At 42.9% G+C, this 16,945-nt stretch overlaps 1 protein-coding gene across 2 annotated transcripts in view; it reads right to left on the bottom strand.

Annotated features, from left to right (window-relative positions):
• Positions 1–16,945, bottom strand: part of ACOXL (acyl-CoA oxidase like) — a 272,425-nt gene that overhangs the window by 76,830 nt on the left and 178,650 nt on the right. For both annotated transcript variants that reach the window (XM_081156817.1, XM_081156818.1), the window contains exon 15: positions 11,732–11,843. In XM_081156817.1, coding sequence (XP_081012943.1) covers positions 11,732–11,843 — 112 coding nt within the window. The remainder of the gene's footprint in view (positions 1–11,731; positions 11,844–16,945) is intronic.

The raw sequence follows: 16,945 nt of genomic DNA, 5'->3' as shown, positions 1-16,945 counted from the left end.
AGTCCATTTACATTTCATGTAATTATGGAAAGTGTTGGGTACAAGTGGACTACACTGCTTCTTGTAGTCTATCTCGTTAGGTCTTTACTTTCTGTTCTCTTCCCATGACTTCTTCTGGATAAACTAAGGATTTTTATTTTCATCTCAGTCTACCTCCTCTCTCTCCTAAAAAAATCTGCCTTTAATTAATAACACCGTGCATAATGCAAGAACCTTATAACAGAATAATTCCATATACACTATATCCCATCTTTTGTGCTGTTTTTGCCATATATTTTACTTCTATGTATATTATCAACCCTAAATAATTATATTTATTTTTGGTTTAAATAGCCAATTGAATTGTAAAAGGGAAAAACAATTGTCAAAATTTACCTATACCTTTTGCATTTTCAATGTTCGTCTTTACTTTGGTTTTGAACTTCCATGTAATTTCACTTTGTCCAGTTTGAAGAACTGTCCTTAGCATTTATTGCAGTATGGGTCTGCTGATGACAAATTCTCTCAGCTTTCCTTTACTTGAAAATGCCTTTAATTCATTTTTTATATGTATCTTTACCATATCTAGAACTCGAGGTAGGCAGGTTTTTTTTCCTTTCAGCAGCCCATTAGAGATACCTTTCCCACTGTCTTCTGGCTCTGCAGTTTTGAATGAAAAATCAACCATCATTGTTATCATTCCTTCTCTATTTCTAATGTTCTTTCTCTTCTGGCTACTTTTAAAATTTCTTCTTTACCTTTGGCTTTCAGCAGTTTAACTATGATGTGCTCCTGTTTTTATGTTTGTTTGTTTTTAATCATCTCTTTGAATCTTGCTGAGGTTTCTGAATTTGTGTGCTGTCATTAAAAAATTTTAGTTAATACTTTTTCTGTTCCACCCTTTCTTCTTCTGAGACTCCAATTACATGTATATTAGAATGTGTGATCCTGTGCCATGGGTCACTGAGGCTCTGTTCATTTTATCAATCTTTTATCACTCTGTGCTTTAGCTCAAATGATTTCTATTGAACTGTCTTTATGTTCACTGGCCTTTTCCTCTGTAGTGTCTAATATGTTGTTAATACCACTCAATTAATTTTTTATTTATAGTATTGTGTTTTTCAGATCTATCCTATTTGGTTATTTTTATACAATTTCTATAAGTCTTCTGAAATTTTCATTTATTATATCCTGTTCACTCTTTAATAAATTCATTATATTTTTAAAGAAGCTTTTGTCTTCTGATGTCAACATCTGGGTCATTTTGGAGGTCTATTTCTATTGACTGGTTTTTACCTTGATTGTGGATTGCATGTCTAGTAATTTTTCCACATGCCTGGTAATATTTTATTATATTGAACACTGTAAATAATACTCATCCTATATCCTGTTATCTTCCTCTAAAGAGTGTTGAGTTTTATTCCAGCATTCAGTTAAATCACTAGCAGATTAACTTGAATTGATGGAGGTTTGGTTTTATGCTTTGTCAAGAATAATCTTTTTTATTTTTGCCTTTAGTTTCTTTAAATTTTACCTTTAGTCCTTGGGTGAATTCCTTTTCCTGAGACATAGTTTTATATCTAAGGCATGGCCCTTCAAAGGTTTCAATGGTAAGCCCATTGACTTTACCGTACTCCTTTAACTTGGCAGGATTCAAACTACAAATTCTGCTTCCTATGTGGTAGGAAACAGTGAAATCCTCTGCTCAGCTCTTTAAGCCTTCCAGATTAAGTATCACCTGAGCTCTTTGGAGTCCTGTCCACCCATACATATTTCAGGTATCAGTTAAGGATTTGAGTGATATTCCCTCTCTGAGATTCCCTCCTTTTTTTTTTTTTTTTCCTCTTCAATTTTCGGTCTTTCTGGCAGTCCCAAACTCCATCTGCTGACTCCAGGACATTAAGATTGAGGTTTCCATGTGGTAACTTCCTTTTTAACCTAAACGTAGGGAAAGGCTTTCTAACTGCCAGTTAAAATCTAAAAGTAATGAAGGAAAATATTACTATATTTGACCACACAAAAGTTAAAAAAAAATTTTTTTGCATGGCAAAAATTACCAGAAGACATGTGGCACACTGGGAGAAAATTTTTACAATATACAAAAAGCTAAAACCCTTAATATAGAAGGTACTCTTAAAAATTTATGGACAGCCCTGGCCAGTGTGGCTCAGTTGGTGGAACATCATCCCAAGGACCAAAAGGTTGCTGGTTCGATTCCCAGTCAGGGCGCATGCCTGGGTTGTGGGCTTGATCCCCAGTAGGGGGCACACAAGAGGCAGCCCATCAATGTTTCTCACTGATGTTTCTATTTCTCTCTCTCCCTTCATCTCACTCTCTAAAATCAATAAAAACATATTTTTTAAAAATTGATGGACAAAATGCCAAAAACACTGTGGACAAATGAGAAAATTGTATGAATAAACAATATATAAAGATATGTTAAAATGGCTCTCACAGAGATAAAAATGCTCAAATGCACTTGTAATTAAATAAATGTATATTAGAACAACACAGAGATATCATTTCTCACCTATCACGTTGGCAAAAAGAAAAACCTATGAGAACAAATTCTGTTAATGAGGCTGTGAGGAAACAAACATTGCTGTGGGAAATGCAAACTGGTCGAACCCTTCTGAAGGAGAATGTGACAATACCTAACTGAGCTACATATGCACCTACCTTTGGACCCAGCAATCGCATTTTCAGAAGTCTGCTCTGAAGATACACCTTAAGCAATACTAAAATTCTTATGCATCTGGTTTTTCATTGTAGCATTATTTCCAATTGAAAAATATAGGGAGGAAAATTAAATGCCCATATATTAGAGAGGGGTTGACTAAGCTATGACACAGCCACACAGGGTATTATTCTGATATTTTTTAATGCGGTAGATCTCTATGCACTGATGTAAAGTGATTTCAGGACATATTGTTAAATGGAACAAAAGCGAGAAACAGTATTATAGTATGTTACCCTTCGCGGAAGAGAGAAAGCAACGTTGTATAAGAAAACACACATTTCTGCTTTTTTGCATGAAAGAAATACAGGAACGATAACCCCAAAGAATGAATAAAATGGGGTGTAGGGATGAGGAAGGGGTGACAGCCTCTGAGCCTACCTTTTGGTGCAGCTTTGAGTCTTAGGAACTTAGTAATTTTTCACATAGTCAAAACATGAAGGACTAAAGCACCCAGGATGGAGGGAAATCCCGAAGTAGAAGACATGTAGGAACAGAAGAACCCACCTGTGTCTCAAATGAGTGACATAACCTCGCAGCAGGGTGCAGAGAAGGAAGAAAACGTGGAAGTTGGAAATACTTGGGAATTGGGGTGCTATTTTGATTAGATGCTTTAAGCTAGATTCACAAACCAAACCACTGTGTTCTATCCCGAAATGATTTCATGTATGTACTAGAGAAGATCAAATAAGAAAACACACCGTAGACAATGAAAACCAGGTTTCTCACTCTCTCAGAAAGACATGACAAATGCGAAAGAGGGGAGGCCTGTGGTTTCGGGCTGGACTCAGAACTCCCAGTATGAAGTCATGGTTTCGAATGCACATACGTACGGACCTCTGTGAGAACGTGTGATATCGGAAACATACATGTACGTGTTCCCTAGCTCAGAGCAGGCGTAGAAGTGACACTCAAGTAGCAATTAGCACACCCAGCCACCGGACACTGATTCTTAAATACTTTCCTCCAGTAAAAGGAACCAGGATTTTTGGAGAACGGATGACTACAGGTCTGGCAAGGAGAAAACAAGATGCACCTGGAGCATTTTGTGGTACCAGAAAATAAAAGTGATAAAAAAGAAAAAGGGTGGGGGACATATCACAGGGACACAGGAGCTAACCTTAAGGAGCTCTCACTGGCCAAAGCTGGAACAACGTGAGCAAGAAAAGAAATATAGTATTGGATTGTAGTTCAAACACAGAATAAATATCTGTGAATCTACACTGATATAAATTGTAGGAGAGAAGGAACATCGCTTGCTTCTAATTAATAAATGTAGTAGGAATAAGGGAAATAGGAAGTCCTCACTAGGCAAACACTTCTGTAGTAATTGTTATCAGGAAGATCCATAAACAAACAGTAAAAAATAGTGGGCAAAGTTTGAGGAAAACTAGAATATTTGCACAATCAGATGTCAGTCTCATATTTGCTCTTGGTGGCTGTTGCCTCGACGAAACCACAAACTGTCTGATCCTTAGGCTGCCTGTCTGTAAACGGGTGGGTCTGACTAGGTCATCCTGTGGGAGGGACCCGTCCAGCTCTGGCGCAGAGAAATGACTGCGTCTCCCATGTGGATATCCCGGATTTCTCTCCTCCCCTCCCTCCTCCCCTCTTCTCCCCCCTCCCCTCCCTTCCTTCTCCCTTCCATTCCTTACTCATAACACATTTCTCTAGAAAGAGAATTTAGGGTGCTTTCTATGAGAGAAAGACAGAGAAAATTAGAAGTGAGGGAAAAAGAGAAAATGCAACTGCTAAAATTACCTGGGTTGCTCTGGGACGAAGACAGGAGAGGGGGAAACATCACGAAACAGAAACATTTCCTACCACCGGAAACAGCGAAGGGGGAAGCGGGGGCTGAGGCTCGGGTCCTCCCGCCGTCCACGCCGGGGCCTCTAGACCACCCTCTGCCCCTTCCTCAGCCACGTCGCAGAGCTTCCTGTGAGGTGCCATCAGCCACCCTCCCTCCCTCTGGGGCTTCCCAAGCGTAACCTTATTTCTCGCTGGGGAACTGGGATTATGCTCCCATTAGAGGAACTGCAGCGGAGGGGGCCACTTCCGAGCAAGGCGGCCTTTGCTTAGGCAGCCCCCAAGCTCTGAAGGTGCAAAGGCCCCTCCACCAGGTTGTCCCAGTCTGCTGGTCGTCTTCCCAACCCACCTCGACCACAGGAGTCAGGAGGTACATCAAGATCGACGTGGACTATGAACTCAGGAAATTTGGTTTCTAATCCTGTTTCCTGTCTTTGATGAGCTGTCTCTGGAACAAAGCTCTTGATGTTTCTGTGCCACGAGATTGTTAGTAAAACATCTGCTGTTCAGGCCACTGTGTTAGTTTTAAAAAAGTAACAAACACAACCCAGCCGTTATCTCTGTTCCCTGTCCCCACCCTCAAACTCTCAGAAAGTATCAGCAAAGCGGCACCCGATTTCCTTTCTGGGCCTGTGGACAACGGCCTCTTCCCAGCTCCTCTCTGGGGCGACCCGCTGCCACGTGAGCAAAGCTCTCGAGGACCTGTGACCGATGGCGATTCCAACAGCCGCTGCCTCCAGCACGTGCCACGGGTGCGCCATCCACCTGCCAACGCGGGCAGCTTGCATTTTGCACAGACAAGAATTCAGATGAGATTCCAAACCCAACGCGGCGGCCTGAGCATAGACACTGTCAGTCTAAAATCACAACAGAAAGACAGCCTTTACAGAAACACTGTGGCTGGGTGAGGTTTTGAAGGTCTACGCTCAGAGCTTTGAAGTCACACGCACACGAAAGAGTAGTCAGGTTGCACACTGACCACAACAATAAAAACTGCAGGGGACAGTAATTTTTCTACACAGAAAGCTCTGGAAAGTTCCATCTCCGATAGCCTTATTCCAGCCTCTACCAATTCTTCTCCATCCAAATCTCAAATTCTGAATGAGCAAAAGTAACTTAGGGTCCTCATTTCCGAGTTAGTTTGCTGGCCCTGGATCTGAGCACGACTCCTGATGTTCGCTTGCAAAGCACCTACCTTCTCCTTGAGGCTCGGCCTTCAGCGTGGCGCAGGGCAGCGTGCACCCGATTTTTATAAACCCTGAGGGAGGGTCAGATGTTCAAATTGCAGAACAGACCATTTTAGTTCAAGAGACACAAAATTAATGTAGGCAGGCATAAGCCAACATACAGCTAGCTGAACAAAAAGCTGAGCCAAAAATGCAAACTAAAATATAGAAGTCAATACTCTTCCACCTCCTGGTTAACCGGAACGATGCTCATCCCATCTGTATTCTCATGCCTCCACCTGCCCAATTTTTGTCCTGCGCATTCAAAACTAGTCATTTGTTAAACATATTGATTACTGAGGGTCTATATTTTGTCCATAAAACAACCCATGTCCTTAACAGAATATTCTCAAAGGGAGAAGCCCTTGCTTACGGGTTTGGTTTTTTTCTTCCCACGAGTGGGGAAATGATGCAGCCACCAGGACGGGCGATGTTTGCAACATGAGTTTGGAAAATTAGGGAAGTGGGGCTTCCAAGGGAAGGTATGGGCCTGGGCTCCCTCCACGGCCACCCGCACACCGAGGGACATTTCCTGGCCCCGTCCTCAGGTCAGTGCTGGCTACGGCAGGGAGGGGACGGGGCATTCTCTCCCGGGGCCCGAGGGCCTTCACTCCTCAGCCCTGACTGTGAGCTGCTGGCCCTCAGCACTCATTTCAGGGTAAGAGGCAGATGGACTATTTAATGTGCAGACAGGGTTGGCCAAGAATCCCTAAAACAAAACGTGCTTTTGAAGAAAATTAGAGAGCATTACTAAAAAGCTGAGAAGAAAAGCAGATTTCTAATTCCCACTCATGCTTTTGTGCCTCTTGAAAAGATTCTCAACAAAATCACATGGTTATTTTTACAGAATCCTGGCATTCTAGATGAAGTCACCCACCTCTGGACACTGTCCAAAGACTCTTGCCCAGACTCTGTTTGGGTCAGATGTTCAAATTGCTGAACAGACCATTTTATTTCAAGATACACAAAATTAATGTAGGCAGACATAAGCCAACATACAGCTAGCTGAACAAAAAGCTGAGCCAAAAATACAAACTAAAATATAGAAGTCAATACTCTTCCCTCTACGCTCGTAGATTTTGTCATAATTTAGCACTTATCTCATTGCTCCTTGGGCTAAAACTAGTGGACTTATCCCAAGGCAGGAGCATATCTTAATAATCTCCGTGCTCTTATGCTTAGCCCTAGAAAACGGCATTGCTCACTGACTGTTTAATTGACTTGACCATTAGAATGGTTACACTAATAGCATTAACTAAGATAATTAACGTGAATACCAAGTTTATCATTTTTAAATGCTTTTTAAAACACACATTCTATGTGATCCTACCCTTGCAACAGGTTTGTGCTGCGCCTGCTCTCATTGCCTCTAAAACCCTTGTATTTCTTCGCCACACCACGTGCCTACAATTGTCTTTTAATGTTCGGAAAACACACCCGCGCGTGTGCAAAGGTTTCCTGTGCTCAAAAATCAGACGATCAACACTTGTGAGCAATTTGTTCTCTGGCAGAGAACAGATATAAGCAGAAAACAGTTCTGGATATTGAATGAGCACCAAAGAGCATCGAATATCACACTGAAATAGAAATAAAAGTAAATATTTTACAGTGGACCTATGTTTCTAATGCCAATAAAATAATATATGAAAAGAAGGCAACACACTTCCTAATTCTGAGGCTACAAGGTGAGAAAGTGGAGGAAATAAAGTGTTAGAAAAGTGAGTGTGCAGAAATGGGACCCCCGGGGAAAGACAATTTGGCTCAGCACTTGTAGAAAACAATTTGGCAGCATGTCAATCTGCACACTGTTCAGCATGTTCACTGTGGCACTGTCGATAACCAAAGAACTAAAAACATCGGAAGTAGTCCAACAGAACTGCCTGATTCTAAAACCCTTGTATTTCACTGTGCAATCATGTTCTTGCTGATATAAAAAGACCACCATCTTATATTCTTAAGTGGAAAGGTTGGTTAAAAACATTATAGTAATCTCTTCTTTGTATTTTGTTTTTAAAAATGTGTGTGTCAATGCCAAAACTACTGAACAGATTTTGCTTTCAGATGCTATATTAATTCATTATCTATTGTTGTGCAACAAATTATCTCCAAATTTAGCATCTGAAAAAACTAACTTTTATTCTCTGACATGGTTTCTGGAGGTTAGGAATCTGGGCATGTCTTGATCGGGTGCTTCTGGCTCAGGCTCTGTCGCAAGGTGGCAGTCGAGTTATCGACTGCTGCAGTCCTTGTCATCTCCGAAGGCATGAATAGGGCTGGAGGAAACGCTCCCATGCTCATTCAGACAGGTTTTGGCAAGAAGACTCAGTTCCTGGCTATGTGGGCTGCTCATGACACTTCCCCCAAGTGAGGGCAGGGAGGGAGAAAGTGAGGAAGGGAGGGAAGGGAGGGAAGGGGGAAGGAGAGAGGGAGGAAGGGAAAGACTAAGACAGAAGCCACAGTGTCTTTATAACACAGTCTCAGAAAAAACACACCATCCCTTCTGCTGTATTCTGTTGGTTACACAGATCAGCCCCAGTACAGCGTGGGGACTATATAAGGGTGTGACTGCTGGAGGCAGGGTCACTGAAGGCCACCTTGGACTTGCCTATCATAGCCCATCCTCACTCTTTCCCGAGGCCCACACACGTCTCATCCCGTTACAGCACTAGTTAAAATTCCAGAATCCCATCATCTAAATCCAGTCTAGGTGCAGATAAGGTTCCTCAGATGTCACTCCTTAAGTACAGTTCCTCTAGATTTGCAGGTTGCTGACCAGTCATCTCTCCCAGAACCAGCCCACATACAAAAATGGGGTAAGGATAAGATAACCACCACACATACACTTGCTCAAAAAGGAAGAAACTGGGAGGAATGCAGGGCCCAGTGGTCCCCAGAAATTCTGAAATCCAGCTGAGCAAAGCTCAGAAGTTCCTTGACCTGGCTGTCCTACTGCGCTGTTTTCATTGGCCACAGCTCTTGGGCCCGTCCTCTGGGCTCTTGGCTCTTCTCTCCTGGACTTCCAGCCTCCAGAACTATGAGAATATAAAGCCCTATTGGTTAAGTCCCTCATCTCTGGTATTGTGCTATGGCAGCCCAAGCAGACTAATGCATTGATCTTCTGAAAGATATCTGAAAACGTCTTGCTGTTGCCCAATTCAAGTTTAGTCTTCTTTTGAAAAATCATTCTGATGCACAGAACTACACGCCAATGCGTATAATTAGATTTGTTTCTATACAAAATGGGTATGATTAGCTTTGTTTCTAGTCTAATCTGTGGGTCTATGCTTTCACTAGAACTAAAACCTTTCATTTCATGTTAGCCCCCGTTTCAGATCTAACCCTCCAACTTGTAGAGGTGGAAGCTGGAGGGAGCTATAACTGCAGGATACAGGTGACAGAAGATGCCTCTCATGGCTTACTGCGGACTGAATTTAGGGATCATATTGTAATGGAAAAGTTGTGTTCAAGGAATCACCAGATCAGTGCATTTCAAGATCAGATCATTACTCTTCCAGGGCCAGGGAGCAGAGACTTGCACTTAGATGAATTACAGAAGAGACAAAGGGGATGTCACAATGACCAGGAGACGGATTTCAGAAAGCAATCCCGGGAGGAATTCTCAAACCAAGGAGCAAGTGGCAGTGGGAACTCTGCAACTGCCTCCCAGCCTCCATGCAGGTCCACCAGGCGCAGCAGGGGAGGGTGGCCGAGACCTCCAAGAACATGCTTTCTAACTCCCTCGTTGCTCTGCCTCTGATTACACAAACTTATGGACGCTTCTTTATCTCTTCTGTGTCTTTGGTAATGATTTGCATAACAACCATCCTGTGCTAAGTACCCGAGTTAACTTGCCATTTAATGAAACATATCGGTTAACCTATGTTCCTCTGATGATCAAAGTCAGAGCAAAACAATGACTTTTGCCTACCCTGCAATTAAAGTAAGACGCTGACCATGTTTTTACTTTGCTTTGGCTTTTGTCTGACCTTAAAATATATTACAAACCCAATCTATTAGATAAACAAGTAGTCAAGGTCTTTTTTAAAATTCATGGTTTTTCAAGCAAAAGACATTTTTAGTCTCTGAACTCTGTACCTATATTTTAAAAACACATACATATTGATTGGCTTCACAGGGACCCCCAATCCTTTTATATCTCGACTTCCTTATTTTTAAGTTATTAATTTTGGCTTTTTGAAAAGAGATTTTTCTTTTTTTATTGGTTTTTGGAGAAAGGGAGAAAGGAAAAGACAGAGAAAAAGAGAGAAACACCAATGTGAGAGGGAAACATCAATCAGTTGCCTCCGTACCCGCCCCAACCGGGGATCAAGCCCGCCACCTTTTTGTGTATGGGACACTGATCCAACCAACTGAGCCACACTGGCCAGGATGAAATTTTTTTTTTTTTTTTTTAGTGTCTTGTAGAATAGCTCTTTGAATAATTTTTAAGGAAGGCCAAAAGGGTGAAATTGCTTCTGATTCCTAGATACCTGAAAACATCCATCTGCCTGTACTCATGGATGAAATCTGGCTTGGCCTAGTATGCTCAGATCATGAAGTTTCTCCATTTAGGGCTGGTGCATAAAAACGGAAGCTAGCCTGATTTTCTCTTTGTGGGTAAGCCTTCTATTACGTTCTGCCTGGTTGCTTATTTGATAGTATCTTTACTCTAGATTTGCAGGCTAAAACCTTGATGTCTTTTTTTACACTAAGGAAAAAATTTTTCTGTGACATCTGTGGTTATTATTTCTGCTCCTTTTGTTCCAGCATTTTCAGGAGCATTTGTTATCCACAGCTTGGCTTTTTACTACTTTCACTCTGTGTCCACTATAATCTCCCACCATGCCATCATCAACCTGGCACAGTCCTGGAAAGCGGGTTCCTAGGTTACAGTTTGTCCATTGTTAATTCTGCTCCCAGGGCAGCTATAGCATTTTTGCCTTTGGTTGCACCCTTCGCTCACTTCACCGTCTCCATGTTTGATAAGGGCGGGTTACCTGGAGGGACTTAAACTCGCCTGCAGGGTGGCACTGGGAAGGGCCTCACCTCGGGCCTGTGCGTGGAGGATGGCCTGCTTTGCGCCACCCTGGCCCGCTTCCGCACAGGTGCTGATCAGCCTGGCCCCGTTCCACCAGGTTGGATCCTGACCACTCTCCACCCAGGGGTGCTCTGCCTCCAGAGCGTTTCCTAAGGGAATATCCATCCCCATGTGCCACGCATCTTGCTCCCTCTGCGTACTCTGTGCTGTACGGGAAGATGTGATCTTGGAATCGGTATGAAACGGAAGGAGAGTCGCGTGGAGCCCCAATTTTGGCCCTCTCAGAACCTAACTCCCACGCAGAGGGTCACAGTGGTCTGGTTCCAGGTTACAAGAGCCCCGGCCCCGAGCCTGGCAGAGGTTGGGAAGAGCAAATCTTCCTCTCGGGTCTTGTTGTCTATTAAGTGTTATGATTAGAAGCTAAAACAGATGTTGCTGGGATGGGGGTGTTTTCTTAAAGCAGCCCCACGGGCACCGTCCTTGGTGAACATTCCCTGTAGATCAACGCTGAGGCAAGGTTACGTCTTTGCAGAGAGTTGTGGGTGTTTAAATAGGAAAGAGAGCATCTCAGGCTAATCCAGTGGTTAATTTCTACATATGCCTGGAGCACTTTCCCTCCACAGAACAATGCAGTCATTATACATAGAAACAAGGATTTTTCAATTTCAGTAAGGGCCAAAAATTACTCCATTCACCAACTCCCACAGCAGCCAGATGATGCTGGCAGGTGGAATCCTAAAGATGGGCGCAGAAGGGTCACCCTACAGCCTACGGGCCTCCAGAGCAGGCAGGCAGTCACGCAAAGGGGCCCGTAGGAAGTCCAGTTGCTTTCAGAACCTTTAATTACACTGATTCCACCCCCACTACATTTAGCAGACAGTTCACCAGTAAGAGTGTGCCTTAAACACATGTCAAGAGGAAAAACACAACACGATGTATCCTTACCTTGTAATAAATCCTGGCCACCAACCCCCGCTGAAGAACCCTTTCCCGAAAATTCACCGCTTTCAGCAGAAAGGCGAGGCTACCGACGGTGTCCATATTCAACGCCAGGAAACTGAAGGAAAAACACAGTGGCCGTCATTACTATCTGTCCTCACCAAGGAGTACATCTGAAAGAAATACACAGGGCTTACATTTTCAAAAGGAATTTTCTGCCAAGAGAAAAGCAGTGTCACTACACAGAACAGCCCCCTCGATTCGTGCTTCCGTCGGTATTTTTCTGATGAATGCTTGGCTTGGTTTATCCCACATGGTGGTCCTTATGGTATAAAGATAATTTGGTTTCCTGCTTTTTTCCACTAAAATTGCATTACAAGTAATGTTCAGCATTTTATATAGTCTTTCCTCACTATCTCTTATATAACTGCCATCAAGTGGGTTTATCCTAACTTACCATTGGTAGGAATGTGTTACAATAATGATGATAAACGAATATGACTAATAAAATATACCTGTCACAAAGTATTTGTCAATGAATACTATTTCTTAACTACATCATGTATCAGGCACTGTGCTAATTATTGCTGTGAATTAGTCAGTGACCTCAGTAGTTCTATGATGTAGATACTGTAATGACCCGACGTAGAGTTTGAGAGGCTGCGGCCCAGCCAGGAGGGGTGACCTGCTCCAGGTCCCAAGGGCAGAAGGCGCTCAAGCTCAGGATGTGTCTCCGGGGCAGGGGGACTTAAGGAAAAGGAGCCGGAGGGCAGTGAGGGGTGTGGGCAGAGCAGGGTAGAATGTGCCACAGAGAGGGTGACTTTCTCCAGCAGAAATTTCCATCTCCCCATTTGGTAAACGAGGAAACTGAGGCACAGGGGAGTTAAGAGACTCAGGCACAAACCGACTCCAAACCCCCGGTGTCAGAGCCGCACCCTGCCCCCCTCGCTTAGTGTCATGGAGCCTGTTCGGTACAGTGAGTGACTCCTCCCGCAGTCTGTCCAGAGGAGGGGCCCGTGGGCGTCCACACAGTGGCTGTTAACTGGAGGGATTCAGGGTACCACAAGGTTCCCAGCCCCCTTTCCTCTGTCCCCGTCTCCTCAGCTGAGTTGTCCTGCGACGGCCACCCTGCTGCTCTACCAGGACGTGAGCTCCCCACGTGGACAAGCCCGTCCCCGCTGCATCGCCAATGCCTGGAGAAAGGCCCGGGTCACAGCGTGGATGACAAAGGCTTTTCTTAATACACGTAACAGTCAGAGCAAGTAAGGTTGGGGACTTACGTAGATAAACACAGACAGACTGAATCAGTAAGTGTAACTGTGTGGGAGAGAGATGTGTACTGTTTTGGAGGTTAATAACCGAAACAAAAATAAATGGACTGGAACTTTCCAAATATTTACAATTGGAAAACTGCTGTTGGCGCATCTCAAGTCTGTCCTGGAAAATGTGCTGGGACAGAGGGTTTGCATGTGGGTGAGAGGCTGTTGTGCTCGCAGAGTGACGGGGACAGGCCCTGCTCCGCTATCTGGGAAGGAAATGAGAGGGCGGAGGTGCGGCCCGGCTGGGGACGAGGCTCCTGAAGGACGGAGCTGACGCTGATGGAAACCGTGCTGGTGTCACCCTGCTCTGTCGGCAGACCGCAGCCTAGGGAAGCGGGGCCAGGCTGCGGGCGCCGTCAGCGGCCACTGGGGACCAGGGCCGCCAATGCCCTGCCTTCCACACGCTGAGACACACCGAGACTACGTGGGACAGTCCTGGGCTGCGGGGGCTGGTGAGGGGCCCAGGCTGAACAGATAGAATCTGAGCAGCAGGGAAACAGGGGGAAAGAACAGAATGTACATTTCTTTTTCTTTTTTTTCTTTTTTTAAATATATCTTTATTGATTTCAGAGAGAGGAAAGGAGAGGGAGAGAGAGATAGAAACATCAATGATGAGAGAGTCATTGACCGGCTGCAGCCCGCAACCCGGGCATGTGCCCTGGCCGGGAATCGAACCCTGATCGCCTGGATCCTAGGTCGATGCTCAACCGCTGAGCCGCGCCCGGCTGGGCCAGAATGTACATTTCTTATTTTTGCTCCAGGCCAACAGTTACGGAAAGTTCCAGACTACTCTCGTGTATGTGCTTCCCATGTTTTTAATCAGGACTGTAAGATTATATTATCTAATCAGCAGTTTCCTTAGAAATTAGTTCAGGACACGTGGGCTATGGAGACCAGTAATCTGCCTCCAAATAAAAGTAATAATTTTAAAAAGACACAAAAGGAAAAAAGCACGTAAGCTCCTCGAAAGTAGCATAAAGGAGACAATCCATTTATGAGCATAAATCAATGAAGTCGGAAAGAGAGGTATGACAGAGCAGATCAATGAAGGCAAAGGCCGGTTGTTTTAGACAAAATAAACTAGACAAACATCTGATGAGATTAAACTATACAACAACACAGAAGAGAAGGCACAGAAATAATTTTAGGAATGACAAATGGGACATAACTACAGATTAGTGGAAGCAAAAAATGTAATTAGAGAATAGTATGAAGAACCTTATACTAAGAAATTCAAAACCAAATGGATAAAGCCCTAGAAAAATACCATTTACTAAAACTGACACAATAAAGCCTAAATGGTCTTAAAACAATTCAATGAATGGAATCAGTAGCTTAAATGTTCCCACAGGCACAGATAGGTTTCAATTAACTTACCAAATTCTTCCACAGAATAAGAAACTACTCCCACAATAAGTTTATGAGACCAGAAAAACCTGCTATAAATCCAAATCAGGAAAGTACAAGAAAGGAAAACAATATGCCAGTCAATATACAACCCCCATCTCCACCTCCCCCCCCCCCGCCCCCCAAATATAACCCAGCCAAGCCCAGGAAAATATAAAAATGGTTACACAGCATAAGGAAATTGTTTCTCAAGCATGCAAGGGTAGTTTAACATTAAAAGATTGACAAGGGTTACCTATCAAATGAACAGACTAAAGAAGACACATCATAAAATCATTTCAATGGATGCAAAAAATTTATTTGCAGTAATTTTCATCATTTAGTAATAACAAAAATACATTAAAAAGAACAATAAATGGGCCAAGGCCCGGTAGCTCAGTTGGTTAGAGCATTGTCCCAACAGACCAAGGTTTCGGGTTCGATCCCTGGCCAGGGCACATACAAGAATCGACCAACAACTGCATAGATCAGTGGAACATCAAATCCATGTTTCTCTCTTTCTCTCCCCCTCCCTCTCTCTCTAAAAATCAATTAAAAATAACAATCAATGGAGCTTGTTTAATGAACTAAGGTGTCTATAAAATGTTCAACAAATATTCTTCACAGTGAAATATTAAACTAATTCTTTTTAAAACCAGGAATAAGACAAAGAGCACCTTTTATACCAAAAATAAAAAATAAAAAGAATGACAACTGGGAAGGAAGGAAAAAGAAATTATTATTTGCAGATAGTATGACTGCCTAGGAGGAAAAACCCCACAATGAATCTGGAGACGCACTTAGGGAAAGTTTATTTACGCTCAAGTTTATATGCAAAGGTCAACTGCATTTACAATAAACCGGCAACAAAAAACAAAAGTTAAAAATATTCCTTCTATAGCAACAAAATTATAAAGCACCTAGTAATAAATCTACGAAAGGTTGTACCACACATGGAGAAAATTCTAAAACTCCAGAAGACATGAAATTAAAATCTTCGAGGAAGATCATTTCACAAATAGGTCCATTTTTATGCAAATCTATAGATTCAATACCCTTGCAAAGAAAATCCCAGCAGAGTTTTTAAATTATGTAAAATATACAGAACATGAAATCTACCATTTTAACCATTTTAAGTGTGCGGTTCGGTAGCATTAAGTACATTCACTCTGCTGTGCAGCCATCACCTCCATCCACCCCTAGAAGCTTTTCTCCCTCCCAAGCTGAAACACTGTCCCCATCAAACACCAGCCCCATTCCTTCTCCCCCAGCCCTGGCAACCACCACCTGCTTTCTGTCCCTACGGATTTGAGCCCTCTAGACACCTGCTAGAAGTGCACTCGTACAGTATTTGTCCTTTCCTGTCTGTCTGCAGGTTGTTTTTTTAAGGAACTTCTTGAAATCATTCCAAAGCTTATATGAAAGTGCAAAAGACCCAGAATAGCCAGGACAACTTTGAATTATACTTCAGATATATTATATCATATCTGTTATATAATATTACATATTTTAAATCTAGTGTAATTTTAACAGCGTATTGTTGGATTAAGGATATGCAGACAGACTAGGAACAAAATAGCCCCAAATAGACTCCACATGCAGAATTTAATAAAGTCCAGAGAGGCAATGCAGATTACTGGGAAAGGGTAATCAATTCAGGAAATGGTACTGGGACAACAAACGGGCCCTAAGGGACGAAAAAATGAAACAGATCCATTCCTCACACCACAGACAAAAACTTCTAATAGATTCAAAAATTAAATGTGAAAGGTTAAACTCTCAAACTTAAAAAATATATATCCTTCATGATCTAAAAGTAGACAAGATGTAGAAAGTGTGAATATAAAAGAAAAAAATTGGTAATTTTAATTGTAATGTAAGAATTTTTGATAATCAAGACACCATAAAGAGCGCTGGCCAGTGGCTCAGTTGGTTGGGGCATCACCCCATGCACCAAAAGGTTGCGGGTTTGAATCCCAGTCAGGGCACATAGCTAGGCTGTGGGTTCAATCCCCGGCTGGGGTGTGTATGGGCGGTAACGGATTGATGTTTCTCTCTCACGTCAATGTTTCTCTCTCGCTCTCTCTTTCAAATCAATAAAAGCATATCCTCGAGTGAGGCTATTAAAAAAAAAGGACACCATAAAGAAAACGTAAGAGAAGCCACAAACCTGGAAAATGTAACTGTAACATCTAAAACAACAAAGGACAAAGAACCCCTAAAAGTCAGTAAGAATAAGACCAAGGTCCCTGACCAGGTAGCTCAGTTGGTTAGAGCGTCATCCCCATAGGCCAAGGTTGCAGGTTCGATCCCTGGTCAGGGCACATACAAGAAGCAACCAGTGAGGCAGAAATAAGTGCAACAACGAATGAATGTTTCTTTCTCTCTCTCTTCCCCTCTCTCCCCCCTCCGACAAAAAAAAATAGAAAAGCTGGCAGAACACATAAGCTGGCATTTCACATTAGAAGAAACATAAATGGCAATAAACACATGAAGGCACGCTCAACCTCCAGGG

Source organism: Miniopterus schreibersii (assembly GCF_964146895.1).
Source record: "Miniopterus schreibersii genome assembly, chromosome: 13".
Classification (NCBI taxonomy): Eukaryota; Metazoa; Chordata; class Mammalia; order Chiroptera; family Miniopteridae; genus Miniopterus; species Miniopterus schreibersii.
The sequence above is the reverse complement of the archived record's forward strand: the minus strand, read 5'-3'. Positions and strand labels throughout refer to the sequence as shown.